The sequence below is a fragment of the Vipera berus genome, assembly GCF_964194415.1.
Source record: "Vipera berus genome assembly, chromosome: 7".
Lineage (NCBI taxonomy): Eukaryota > Metazoa > Chordata > Lepidosauria > Squamata > Viperidae > Vipera > Vipera berus.
In genome coordinates, this window is record NC_138209.1 from 11,809,114 (window position 1) to 11,823,056 (window position 13,943).

Sequence of the window (13,943 nt, forward strand, 5' to 3'; positions counted from 1 at the left end):
CTCACTGGATAAGCAACTGCTGCAAACTATGTTGTAAAATCAGGTCCGGTCACATGACAACCGGTGAGCCCCTTAATGACCGTAATTCTGGGGTCGGTCACGGTTGTAAGTCGAAAACTACCTGCATAAAATGCCTGAACAGTTCACATAAATTTAAAATTTATTCCTGATAAGACTTTTTATATTCTCAGTTATCTCAATTATTTTTAAAATATAAAATAACTATTTTACAACTATCAGCAAGTGAAAAGGGAACTTTCCAAATATACCAAGCGCTTGAGTACGGTACAGAAATTCGTTGTCCTCCTCTCAGTACTCTGGCTTAAGAATCAAGTTTCGCTTCAATATTATGAGTGGTGAAAAAGATACCAGGTGTTGGAGCCGTTTATGGAGATGAGGGACAGGGATTAATTAAAACCAACAGTGGATAAAAACAATAAACAAAATAACTGAAGACAAAGCTTTGAATGATGCATCCCATGTTCTAAATTCCTAAAAAAAAACAACACTCCGCAAACAAAATAGCACAAAGCATAATCAATCATCAGTAGTGTATACATTATAAAGTTGGTTTCTAAAATGGATTACATCCATCTATGAAATCAGTAAGTAAATATGTAAATTTGAAATGGAAGGCCAGGTACCTCCACTGAACTCCACTGATAAATGTAACTGTGGGAGAAGGAACAGGCAAAGCAGACTATGAATACCGTTGAAATAAACCAAGAGTAAGGAAAAGGATCATGTTCACCTTTTACTGGTGCAAGAGAAGGCTTCAGGTTGTCTAAATGGTGGAAAAAAATCTTGTCATTTGTAATGCCAGGGGGAATGGAAATTCCGCTTATTTCTCCATTCATTCTGCTTCTCACTCGTTTTGGTGGGTGAGGTTTCTTAAATAACTGCAATTATAGGAAAGAGAACACTGCAGGCTTAAATACCACGATTAGAGAGATTTGCAGCAAAATTGCCTAATTTGCAGAAATGCCGTCCAAAACATGTCAGCGTCACAACTCTTTTTGTTTTTGCAAGTACATGCTTTTATTTAACTTCTCTTTTTTCCTGCCTACAAACAACTTATCAATTCCCCCGTATTTCTGCGAGGAAGAACAAGAAGACTCTGTTTGAAATATTGGGCTACTGTGCATGCAGTAACAGAAGGCATAAGAAGCAGGCACATCCTAATATCACATGGTATCATTCTGTGAGAACTAATTTTGGTTGGGTTATCAACATTTTGAGGGAGACTGGATTCCTGGCTATTTGGGGGGGGACAACTGATGTCTGGGTTTCCCTGCTTTTTCCTTGCCGTCGACCTTTAACCTGGTTGTATCACCATGCAGTGATGTTTCTAATCAAGTATCCGCCACTACTGGATTCAAGAATATGGCCCATTTGCAGTATCCTGAGTTAACGGTTGAGCCTAACTATCTGAGAATAAATGCTTCAACATAAAATTATAATAAACACAGCTAGGAGATTCAAATTTCTTCTTCCCTTGGAGCTGTGCAATGCAACAATCTTCCAGCTGAATGAAGGCTTTTCTGAAGAATTTTGGTTGTAAATTTCTAGAAATTCCTAAAGTTGAGGGGTCTTTGGTGCTCTCTGAGCTGGGTTGTTTTCATTACCCAAACTAGGTAACATCATCAGTGCTAGTAGGGTTTGCTTTCTAGTGGCTTGCCCTGCCAATGTTGATGGGGATGGTCTTAAGAGTGTCTTTAGTTGGGCTGTTTACTGTTGGCCTGTCTGGCAGTTCCTTGATTGGGGTATTGTTTATTTGATTATTGGTGTGATGTTAATTTGGTGTTAATCTATGCTCAACTGGGTGCTGATTGGGGGTGGTGAGGTGTGTTGGCCTTTTTGTTCTCTTTTGTATCTTTTGCATAACATGTAGATATTGTTGATGTCTATATGTCTAATAAGACATATAGGGGGACGCAGTGGCTCAGTGGGTTAGGACGCTGAGCTTGTCGATCTGAAGGTCGGCAGTTTGGCGGGTCGAATCCCGAGTCCCGCGTAACAAAGCGAGCGCCTGTTACTCGTCCCAGCTTCTGCCAACCTAGCAATTCGAAAGCACGTAAAAATTCAAGTAGAAAAATAGGGACCACTACGGTGGGAAGGTAACAGCGTTCCGTGCGCCTTTGGTGTCTAGTCATGCCGGCCACATGACCACGGAGATGTCCTCGGACAAGCGCTGGCTCTTCGGCTTTGAAACGAAGATGAGCTCCAGCCCCTAGAGTCGGAAATGACTAGCACGCATGTGTGGGGGAACCTTTACCTTTATATGTCTAATTAGCACTGTAGATGTCCCCTTACTAGCACTGATGTTACCTAGTTTGGATAATGAAGCGTCTGCAACAAAACAACCAAGCTCAGAGAGCAACAAGGACCCTGAGCTACAAATATTCTCCTTCATTGATACTCCTAAAGCGACAGAGCCTGGAGTTGCTATAGTTACCAAAATCCCAAGTTATCTAGAAGGCAGCGTTTTGGGGAAAACATAAAAGACTTACAGATCTCCCAAACTGTGAGTTAAAAATCAATTCTTTCAAAAAAATACTACCTGTTTAGGTATCTGCCCAAAATTATTAATGAATCCAATGGTAGCTGTTTCTTTCAATGGATCATTGATGTTGTAGATGTCCACCTGCCCCTCATAGAAGAGATGATGGAACACATTGACAGCTTCTACTGCAGCTGGCCCTTGCTGTTTGTAGCCAAAAATTAAGTCAATCCATTCGTGTAGATGTGCACTCACAAAATCACACTCCAAAGCCTGCAATTTAGAATGTGGAGGTTAAATAGAGACAGCCTGTTCTATTTACCATGGATGAGTGACAGTTAAGAGTTAAAGAAACAGGGCGACTTGCCTGCACCCAAGGATTGTTTTTCCATATTTCATCTGAGCAAAAATTTAAGCTGGAATATTTATTAGATTTCTATCCCTCTTTTATTACTTTATAAGCAACTCAAGGCAATGAACATATGTAAGATATATATATATATATATATATATATATATATATATATATATATATATATATATATATATATATATATATATATATATATATATATATATATATCACCCAGCTGGCTTTCATGGCTAAGGTGGGGCTGGAACTCATAGTCTCCTGGCGATTGGACCAAAGTCACCCAGCTGGCTTTCATGTCTAAGGCGGGACTAGAACTCACCGTCTCCTGGTAATTGGCCCAATGTCACCCAGCTGGCTTCTGTGCTTACAGCAGGACTAAAACTCATAGTAATTGGTCCAAAGTCACCAAGTCAACTTTCATGCCTAAGGCGGGAACACAGTCTACAACACATAGTCTCTTGTTTCTAAGCCAGCTCTTTAACCACTACACCAAACTGTCTCTCTCAATTTATTACAAAACAATTCAAATATTGGATGAAAGCCAGTGTGTCTGCCTATTGTTTTTAAAATTTCTCTCTCTTGTTTTCAAAACAGAAAATTGTAATACCTCCCGATGTACTCTAATAAATTCACGGGGATCCCCTTTTGCCCACGGAGGAAGGATTACATCTCCAAGTTTGGTGCCATTCTGTTTGCAACCTGTGAAGCAAAAATATATATCTGCATTACTGCGTAATTCATTGTACTTGCTCGCCTCCTTGGGAGATAATATTCTATCTACAAAAGAGGAGCACAAAATGCCAATTTTACTTTTTGAAACCAATATTGGTAGGTAGGCCTTGATTGGTAAGGACATTTAATTTGTGCTTAGATTGTAAGCTGCCATGAGTCTTCGAAGAAGGGCGGGATATAAATGGGATTAAAATAAATAAAAATAAATATGTTTTCTTTTCTTTTCAGAATGTCAAGATCCAACACCTAGCGCTTAGTACAAAGAAAATACACCATTAAAGAATATGGTGCTTTCAAGTTAAGTCAAAGATTAAGGATTTGTTCTTATTTGGGACAAACTGTATTAAACTCTCAACCCCTTTCTAGTTACTTCCAAGCTATTTTTACTTAAAAAAAACTTTAGTAGTTGGTTCCTATTGTTAAACTATTGTCATGACATTATTAGGTGATTTGTTGCAAACCAGTCATAAATGTACCACAAAGAGTTCCTGGTCTAGTTTTTTGCACACCTCTATCTAAACCAAGGGTCCCCAACTCCTGGGCTGGGGCCCACTAGTGGGCTGCACTCTGTTCAGAACTGGGCTGCGCGAGTGGTGAGCGAGCACGCATAGCAGCTGTGCTTGCACAAGTGGTGGGCACGGGCACCTGCCACTTGTGCAAATGGAACTTCACGTACACCTACCACTTGCACTGAACCATCCCCTCTTGCCCCCCACCCCACCCGCCGGGTCAGCAAAACAGGAAGGTTAGGGATGGCTGATCTAAACAATATAACTCTGATCCTTCCAAGTAAATCCATAGAAATATGCAAGAACTATTACCTAGGCAAGGTGGGGGGAGAACTGAAGTATTTTTTTAAGTACTGGAAAACAAACTGTAGTTGGAAGTGGTTCAAGGAAAATGACTCTCTGATACACTGGAGTTTAAGAACGAGGAAAACTACAGCTCAGTTAGATTTGGAAGATTCTGTTACTATAACCAATCTGAATGAAGCGTTGTTCTGGTTTTCCTGTGGAAGTTAGTGTTTGGTCTTGTTCTTCCTAGTGAAGCTGACAATATCCCTGTTTACCAGCCACGTTATAAATCAGCTTTATAGAATAGGAATAGGAATAGGAATAGGAATAGGAAGAGAAGAGAAGAGAAGAGAAGAGAAGAGAAGAGAAGAGAAGAGAAGAGAAGAGAAGAGAAGAGAAGAGAAGAGAAGAGAAGAGAAGAGAAGCTGGAAGGGACCTTGGAGGTCTTCTAGTCCAGCCCCCTGCTGAAGCAGGAGAACCTATACCATCTCAGACAAGTGACTGTCTGGTCTCTTCTTAAAATCTCCAGTGATGGAGCAACCACAATTTCTGGAGGCAGGTTGTTCCATTGGTTAATTGTCCTCGCTGTCAGGAAGTTTCTCCTTAATTCCAGATTGCTTCTCTCTTTGATCAGTTTCCAACCATTGTTTCTTGTCCTTCCCTCTGGTGCTTTGGTGAATAACGTGACCCCCCTCTTCTTCGTGGCAGCCCCTCAGATACTGGAATATTGCTATCATGTCTCCCCTATTTCTTCTTTTCTTTAGACTAGCCAAACCCAAGTCCTGCAGCCGTTCTTCGTATGTTTTAGTCTCCAGGCCTTTGATCATCTTAGTTGCTCTTCTCTGAATTTTTTCCAAACTCTCAACATCTTTTTTGTGGTATGGTGACCAAAATTGGCTGCAGTATTCCAGGTGTGGTCGTACTAGGGTTTTATAAAGTGGTACTAATACTTCATGTGATCTTGATTCTATGCCTCTGTTTATACAACCTAAGATTGTATTAGCTTTTTTGGCTGTTGTTGCTGCACACTGCTGGCTCATTGTCAAGTGGTGGTCCACTATGACTCCACGGTCCCTCTCAGAGTTACTTATTATTATTAGTTATGTTTTTTTCACCACAATCCCTAAAGAATATACAGGCAGTCCTCAAACGTACGACCAATCATTTATTCACCATTTGAAATTACAATGAAAAAAGTAACTTATGACTGCTCCTCACATTTATCACTATTGCTATATCTCCACAATTGTCTGATTAAAATTCAGGTGTCTGGCTACTGGCGTGAATTTACAAAGGTTTCCAGTGTCCTGGGTTTATGTGATCACCATTTTTGATCTTTCCACAAGCAGTCATTGAGGGAAGCTGGGTTTGATTAACGACTGTGAGATTCACTTAACGACTGCAATAATTCACTTAACAACCGTGGTTAAAAAGCGTTGCAAAAATTGGGCAGGACTCATTAAAGAACCATCTTGCTTATCTCAGGGAAAATTCTGGTTCCAGTTGGGAACGTAAGTTGAGGACTACCTGTAACTGAAAATTAAGTTTTTTTTCACCTAGATCAAAGTTGTTAGAATTAAGCAACAACTCTGGGAGGTAGAAGAATTCTGGGATGAGTTCCTTGACATCCGCCATATTGTGCTTGGATGCAGAGTACCAGGCTTCCCGAACGCTGTGAAACATTCTGTCAGCCAAGTCAAAGTGACCACCCTAGGGAAGGAAAAGGATATCTTCATTATAACTTTGAAATAAATAATAATAATAAAAATAACAGCCATCTTTCTTCTCCTCCCATATAAGTTGAGGATCAGAGCAGCAGGCGAGCCTAGCTCAGGGGTAGGCAACCTTGGCTCTTTCATGACTCGTGGACTTCAACTCCCAGAATTCCTGAGCCAGCCATGCTGAGGGGAAAGGGAGAGGTTTCCATGCTGAGCCATGCTGGCTCAGGAATTCTGGGAGTTGAAGTCCACGAGTCATAAAAGAGCCAAGGTTGCCTACCCCTGGCCTAGCTAAAGTTCGATCAATAATATGTATTCAGTGGCCAGCAAAACTTTAGAGAACAAAAACAGAGGGAAGAAAACTAATTCAATAATATATTCACCACTAGCAAAATAAATCACATAACATTCACTTCTCTAGTGCTACGTTAATACAGCCATTATGATTTATAAGTAAATAGCTGTACTTCAAAACATTAAAAAAAACCAATCGTTTTGAAAAGAGATCCATCAAGGACTATTCATTTTGGGATTCAATGTCACTTTTTGAACAGGGATAGTCCAGGTACTCCTTGACTAACAATCTTTTGTTTAATGACCATTCAAAGTTACGACAGTACTTAAAAAAAGTGATTTATGATCAGTTTTCACACTTAATGACCACTGCAGCATCCCCACAGTCACGGGATCCAATGTTGGGTGCTTGGCAACTGGCATGCATTTATGATGGTTGCAGGACAGCCTGGTCCTGGGATTGTTATTTGGAACCCTCTTAGGGAGCTTCTGATGAGAAAAATCAACAGGGGAAGACAGATCTGCTTAACGACGATGTGATTCGCTTAACAACTTCAGTGATTCGCTTAGTAACTATGGCAAAAAGATCAAAAAATGGGGCATGGCTGACTTAACAACTGTCCTGCTGAGCAAAAGAAAGTTTGGGCTCAATTGTGGTCATAAGTTGAGGACCACCTGTTATTTCAGCTGCCAGTTGCAGAGAGACAAATGGAAAAAGAGAACATTTCTATGTTCTACCTGGGAATTATTCCAAATGTATCTGCTTGGCCACTGTGCAAGGCAGATTGGTAGACTGAGAGGGGGGGTGGGGTGGGGGCTTGGCCTCATCCAGGAGGGGGCTAATATTTTTATCTTATGCAGCTAACTCTGATTAAGATAATGATGATTTAATATCATAAATGCCCACATTTTCATCTCTCAGAATGGCACCCGTCTCTTTATATAGCTGGTCCTTAACTTACAACAGTTCATTTAGGGACCATCTGAAGTTACAACGGCACTAAAAAAAAGTGAGTTATGACCATTTTTCATGCTCATGACCACTGCAGCATCCTCATGGTCACATGATCAAAATTTAGCCGCTCATATTTATAACGGCTGCAATGACCTGGGCTCCTGTAGTCACCCTTTTGCGACCTTCTAAAAAAAAAAAAAACAACAACGAGGAATTGTGTTACTAACTTAACAACTGCAGTGATTCACTTAACAACAGCGGCAAGAAAGGTCGTAAAATGGGGCAAAACTCACTTAACAAATATCTCGCTTAGCAACAGACACTTTGGGCTCAACTGTCATCGTAAGTCTAGAAAATGAGAGAGAGATTTACTCCAAAGGTTGCAGGATTAATTTGCATCTAAAAACCAATTCATACACACGGTGTGGCTGCACACATAACTCATAACTTTCTGGCACGATATATAAATATAACTAGTGCAATAAATACCTATCAGGTTTAAGAGTGACAAATGGCTACATGGAGCAGGCACTGATGGAGACTTAATTATGCAGAATTATGCTACAAATCAAGCACTCGAAAACACAGAAGGGAGCTACACATTTTACCTGTAGTCTTAAAAATATCTGAGTGAAAGGTTCCATCCGGACAAGATATGAAGCTACTATCATTGCCGATGAATAGTGAGTGCCATAATGATAGGCCGGGGTTTCACCTGAAAGAAAACAATATCATAAAAGCATGAATGGAATGACAGATGAAAATGACCGTTTTACGAGCTTCGGTGAATGAATAAGGTTAGAAGATTTTGGGGGAGGGCAAGGTAATATATCAAAGTAATCCAGTTCAGAGGTTCTTCAATGGTGCTGCAAGCAGCATCCCTAAAGACTACATTCATATTCCCTATCTCATTAGAAAGACTTACTAGGTTTGATTCCCAGAAGAAATTAAACCAGATAAAATGTATGAAACCAAATGGAAATTGTATAGCTTTTTAATTAACATAAGACAAAAATAGGTTACAGCATAGTTAAGATTAAAATAATGCTCTTACGGTTTAGAACAGAGGTCCCCAACCTTGGCAACTTTGTGGACTTCAATTCCCAGAATTCCTCAGCCAGCTTGGCTGGCTGAGGAATTCTGGGAGTTGAAGTCCACAAGTTGTAAAGTTGCCACGGTTGGAGACCCTTGGTTTAGAAAACATATCCTGTATTTTATCTTTCTACTGTTTCAATGTCCCATGTCAACTGGGTTCTGTCACAAAACATAAACTGGGGTAGATGCAGCTTATAAGTAATAGATCATTCCAGTTTTAGTTCTATTAATTCATTTATCTCTTGATTTAATACATAATGGAAGCGTATCTATGGCATAGAGAATGAAGCGTTATGCTGGTAAGTAGGCTATCCTAAATCCTGAGGGTTTGGGGGTTTTTTTGGTTCGCATGTGAATCCAAAGGCTCATCCTGAAACAAATTTAGGATACTGGGATTCTTTTTAAAAACTATTTTCTATTATTTTTTTTAAAAAAATAATTTGGAGAGAATTGATTAGAAATGCTTCTAAATCAGTGTTTTTCAATCTTGACAAATTTAAGATATTTGGACTTCAACTCCCAGGATTCCGTATCTAGCATGGGTTTGGAGATGTGACGTCTACACAGCTTAAAAGTTGTCTAGCTTGAAAAAAAAAGTTCTAAGTGAAGAAATATCCGAGAACTAACACCCATATTTATTCCCACAAGGACCTTAGCAGTTATCAGATTAAAGCTTTAATTTGAAGCACAGCTGCAGAAGTTACTTCACACAAAGCTTATCTTTCATTGAAATAAATACTTGGTAAATGCAAAGTAACAGGATTTTGGTTTGCTTCAAATTTGCTTAATAGCTCAGTAAGAAACTGGCTGTTCTTTTTTACAGAACCACAATATAACCACAGCCACTTTTTTTATGATGTCCATGACGTGAGTCAAAATTCCAAAAGCTAAGTTCATTAGCTAGAACAATTTGCTTATCTGTTTGAAATATTAATGTAATACCTGCTATTTAGATATAAATTAGCACGATTCATAAAATACTGAAGATAATATATTGTTTTTTTAAAAAATAAACAGGTGTATATACAGGTAGTCCTCAACTTACAACCACAATTGAGCCCAACATTTCTGTTGTTATGTGAGACATTTGTTAAGTGAGTTTTACGACTTTTCTTGCCACAGTTGTTAAGTAAGTCACTGCAGCTGTTAATTCAGCTAAAGGTAAAGGTAAAGGTTCCCCCGCACATGCGTGCTAGTCGTTTCCGACTCTAGGGGCCGGTGCTCATCTCCGTTTCAAAGCCGAAGAGCCAGCGCTTGTCTGAGGACGTCTCCGTGGTCATGTGGCTGGCATGACTAGACGCCAAAGGCGCACGGAACGCTGTTACCTTCCCACTGTAGTGGTCCCTATTTTTCTACTTGCATTTTTACATGCTTTTGAACTGCTAGGTTGGCAGAAGCTGGGACGAGTAACAGGCGCTCACTCTGTTACGCGGCACTCGGGATTCGATCCGCCAAACTGCCGACCTTCTGATCGACAAGCTCAGCGTCTTAACCCACTGAGCCACGGTTGTTAAGTGAAAAGGGCTTTCGCCACTGACTTTGCTTGTCAGAAGGTCGCAAAAGGTGATCACGTGATCCCAGGACACTGCAACCGTCATAAATACGAGTCAGTTGCCAAGTGTTGGAATGTTGGTCACGGATCATGGGGACGTTGCAATGGTCGTAAGTGTGAAAAATGGTCACAAGTCAGTTTTTTCAGTGTCCTTGTAACTTCAAATGGTCACTAAACAAATTGTTGTTAAGTTGAGGACTACCTGTATAGACAAATTCACACAGCTAACAAATTCCTAGGCCAAGAACTCACCGTTAGGATCTTCCCAGTCTTTGTAGCGCTTTTTATATTGAGCTAATCTCTCATCGGTCTGGGCCCCCATTGGCTTGGCCAAGTTTCTAAATGTCTTTGGGTTGCTAAGATCCAATTCCTTGAAAAGAGGAGGAAATAAAAGCCATCTAAGGATTAGCAAAGGCCCTTTAATTAGGGGAAGATTCCAACCATATTTGATAGGCTAGCCCAGGGGTAGGCAACCTTGGCTCTTTTATGACTCGTGGACTTCAACTCCTAGAATTCCTGAGCCAGTGCTGGCTCAGGAATTCTGGGACTTGAAGTCCACGAGTCATAAAAGAGTCAAGGTTGCCTACCCCTGGGCTAGACAAATCCATCTTGGATTTACAGTAATACTCTGACATGCACCATTATTACTGTTGGACCCCTAACACTTCTAAGTTCAAAATCTCACTACGAATCGATAATTAATTCACTAGCAATATTAACAACACAATTATGACTATAACCACCAACTTTATTATTTAACATTAATAATTCAGTGAATTTCAACAGTGAAGACTCATCAATTAAGAACGAACATCACATTTTAAGACAATGGAAGTTACTCTTGTTTTCCGTTGGAGTCTGCATTTACCTCTGAATCATAGTCAGCAAGGATCCATGGAAAGACAGGATACTGCATAAGGTCATTATAGGATCGACCCGCCAAAGTGTTTAAGTGCATCAGGTATTGGAAGTTACTGATTTCACCTCTCTTGAGAGATAGAGAGGGGGGGAGGGGGAAGGGGGGCGAGAGAGAAGAGAGATACCAGCGTGAGTTCATTTGTCAATTACAAAATTTCAAAATATAAATTTGTCTACTCCTTTACATAACATGAAAATAAAACTCCAAGATTACATTTTCAATATTCTGTTTCACCTCAATGTAAAATTTAAATAAAACTTATTTATGCTTACCTCCCATCTTTGTGTAACAGATTTCTCCCCTACAAGAGTGCTCAGCAAGCCAGATCTAATGAGGAAAAGTTAACCCACTGAATTAACAGGATTAAAAATCCAATAGTACAAAAATGGCAAGGAACAAACGTATTTATTTTAATTAATAAAAAGATAAAGGTTCCCCCGCACATGCGTGCTAGTCGTTTCCAACTGTAGGGGCCGGTGCTCATCTCTGTTTCAAAGCCAAAGAGCCAGCGCTTGTCCGAGGACGTCTCCGTGGTCATGTGGCCGGCATGACTAGACGCCAAAGGCGCATGGAACGCTGTTACCTTCCCACCGTAGTGGTCCCTATTTTTCTACTTGCATTTTTACGTGCTTTCGAACTGCTAGGTTGGCAGAAGCTGGGACGAGTAACAGGCGCTTGCTCTGTTACACGGCACTCGGGATTCGACCCACCAAACTGCCGACCTTCTGATTGACAAGCTCAGCGTCCTAACCCACTGAGCCACCGCGTCCCTTACATTTTAATTAATACAAAGGCTTAATTTTACAGGATACCATTCAAGTCCAGAATGGTTTTGGGTTTCAAATAATTTTATTCAGAATTGGTCTGAATAATTTTATTTAGATGTAGTATGATATTGAGATAGGGGAAAAATCTCTAATCCCTGGTTCAAATTTCAAATCTCACTGGCTGATCTTGGGAAAACCTCAGTTTTATCTATTTTAAACAAACTATTGGAGACGACATGCTATAAGCTCATAGGAAATGACCAGTATCTAGATATAGCCAGTAAAAAGAGCATTTGATCTGGTGAATATTTAAGAAAAATTGTCCCATTTTCTGGGAAATGAATAATATAAGAAAGGAATCCACTAATTAGTACTTTATGAACATTTGTTTTTTTAAAAAAAAATTCTCAAAATTTGCTTTATTAACATGTGCTTAGAACAATATGTGTTAGATAAGGACAGTGAAATTCAGCAATTTGTTCTTACATATTACATTTTAAAATTGAGTCATAATAACATCAGTGTTGAAACCATTATATTTTGACTTAATAAACTGACAAATGCTTCAATAAACTACTGATACTAGTTTCTGGTTTGGATGAAAAATAGAAAATTATAATTTAACTGAATACTTTTTTTTTAACTCTAGCCAATGTGTGAGAAGATTTGCTTATAAACTGAGATTCGAGTTGTGTAACACAGAAGCAGTCAGTGTAAATGATTACCCTTGTTCTACGCTGGTATTAGGTCGTTGTCCAGAGACTGATTCTGAGCTGTCAGTTAAAGATGGAACTACAGCCAAAAACCTGTTTAAAATTAAGAAAACAATGCAATTAGCAAACTATATATTCAATTAGAATTGGACAGCAATTCAGTAGCAACAAAGAATCATTGTTTCCATTTTTAATACAGGTAGTCCTCAACTTACGAGAGTTCATTTAGTGACTATTCAGTTACAAGAACACTGAAAAAATTGATTTATGGTCATTTTTCACAGTTACCACTTTTGTAGCATCCCCCATAATCATGTGATCAAAATGTTTGGCAACTGGTTTGTATTTATGACCATTGCTGTGTCCCAAGATCATATGATCCACCTTTTGCAACCTTTGGCAAACAAAGTCAATGGGGAAGCCAGATTCGCTGTTACTAACTTAACAACTGCAGTGATTCACTTAACAATTGTGGCAGGAAAGGTTGTAAAATGGGGCAAAACGTACTTAAATGTCTCACTTAACAACAGAAATTTGGGGTTCAATTGCGATCATAAGTCGAGGACTGTCTGTACAAATTTACTTAACAAATGCTTAATGAAGGAAAATATATATATATAAATTCAAACAAAAGTCTTATTTTTAACAAAGAGGAAATCTTATTTAATATTTCTGCACTCTTCTTTGACTCTCCAGAAAGTTCAGTTTTTCTATAGGAGAAATCTGTTTTGGAAGAGACACTTATATTGTAGCCCAGTGATGGCAAACCTTTTAGAGACCGAGTGCCCAAACTGCAACCCAAAACCCACTTATGTATCGTCGGGTGCCGGGTGGGTGTGGCCCAGGTGGGCGTGGCTGCAGTGTAATGGCAGACTGGGTGGGACTAAAAAGTTCAATCAATCAATTCCAACTTTGCAAGATCTTTTTTTTTGTACATGGCGGCAGAGGCCTAAAGCGAAAAGGTTTTATAAAACCCAGCTGAAGGCCTAGGACTGGGGCGGTGGGGTCCGTGCCCACAGAGAGGGCTCTGTGTGCCACCTGTGGCACGCGTGCCATAGGTTCGCCACCACAGTTGTAGCCCATGACAACAGGTTGACTGTACTGGGTTATACACACTTGTCTTATTGCACATAGTGTATCAATGTCTTGATCGCAAGACCTTAATTGTTAAAAAAACTGTAAGAGAGGCTAAACAAGAGAACTTGGTTAGCTAAATAAATGTTACACTTTCATATTATCACCCACTACGCGTTAGCTGCAGATATTCAACTGAGAAACAATTTATAGTACCTTTGATAGACTTTATTTCTCACTCCTTTTTGAAAAGCCAGCAGGTAGTTGCGTCCATCACCTGAGAATACTTCAACAGCAATTGGCTGTAATAGAAAATACCTTTTAAAAATGTGTTCCAAGCAGCTGACTTTTTTATTCAGCCAGGAAATGAATTTGCAGGCTTCCTCTTTGCTTGAATGAAACAAACAAAAAGAAAAAGAACTATATGCAGTCCTATCTATAAAATATTATTCCCCAT

The 13,943-nt window shown here is 39.6% G+C and overlaps 1 protein-coding gene across 4 annotated transcripts in view; it reads right to left on the reverse strand.

Moving 5' to 3' along the window:
- Positions 1-13,943, reverse strand: part of WDFY3 (WD repeat and FYVE domain containing 3) — a 177,688-nt gene that overhangs the window by 17,871 nt on the left and 145,874 nt on the right. For all 4 annotated transcript variants that reach the window (XM_081333153.1, XM_081333152.1, XM_081333151.1 and 1 more), the window contains 10 exons: positions 13,703-13,788; positions 12,425-12,505; positions 11,205-11,259; positions 10,882-11,001; positions 10,266-10,383; positions 7,975-8,081; positions 5,956-6,109; positions 3,481-3,572; positions 2,561-2,773; positions 752-899 (listed from right to left, as the gene is read on the reverse strand). In XM_081333153.1, coding sequence (XP_081189279.1) covers positions 752-899; positions 2,561-2,773; positions 3,481-3,572; positions 5,956-6,109; positions 7,975-8,081; positions 10,266-10,383; positions 10,882-11,001; positions 11,205-11,259; positions 12,425-12,505; positions 13,703-13,788 — 1,174 coding nt within the window. The remainder of the gene's footprint in view (positions 1-751; positions 900-2,560; positions 2,774-3,480; positions 3,573-5,955; positions 6,110-7,974; positions 8,082-10,265; positions 10,384-10,881; positions 11,002-11,204; positions 11,260-12,424; positions 12,506-13,702; positions 13,789-13,943) is intronic.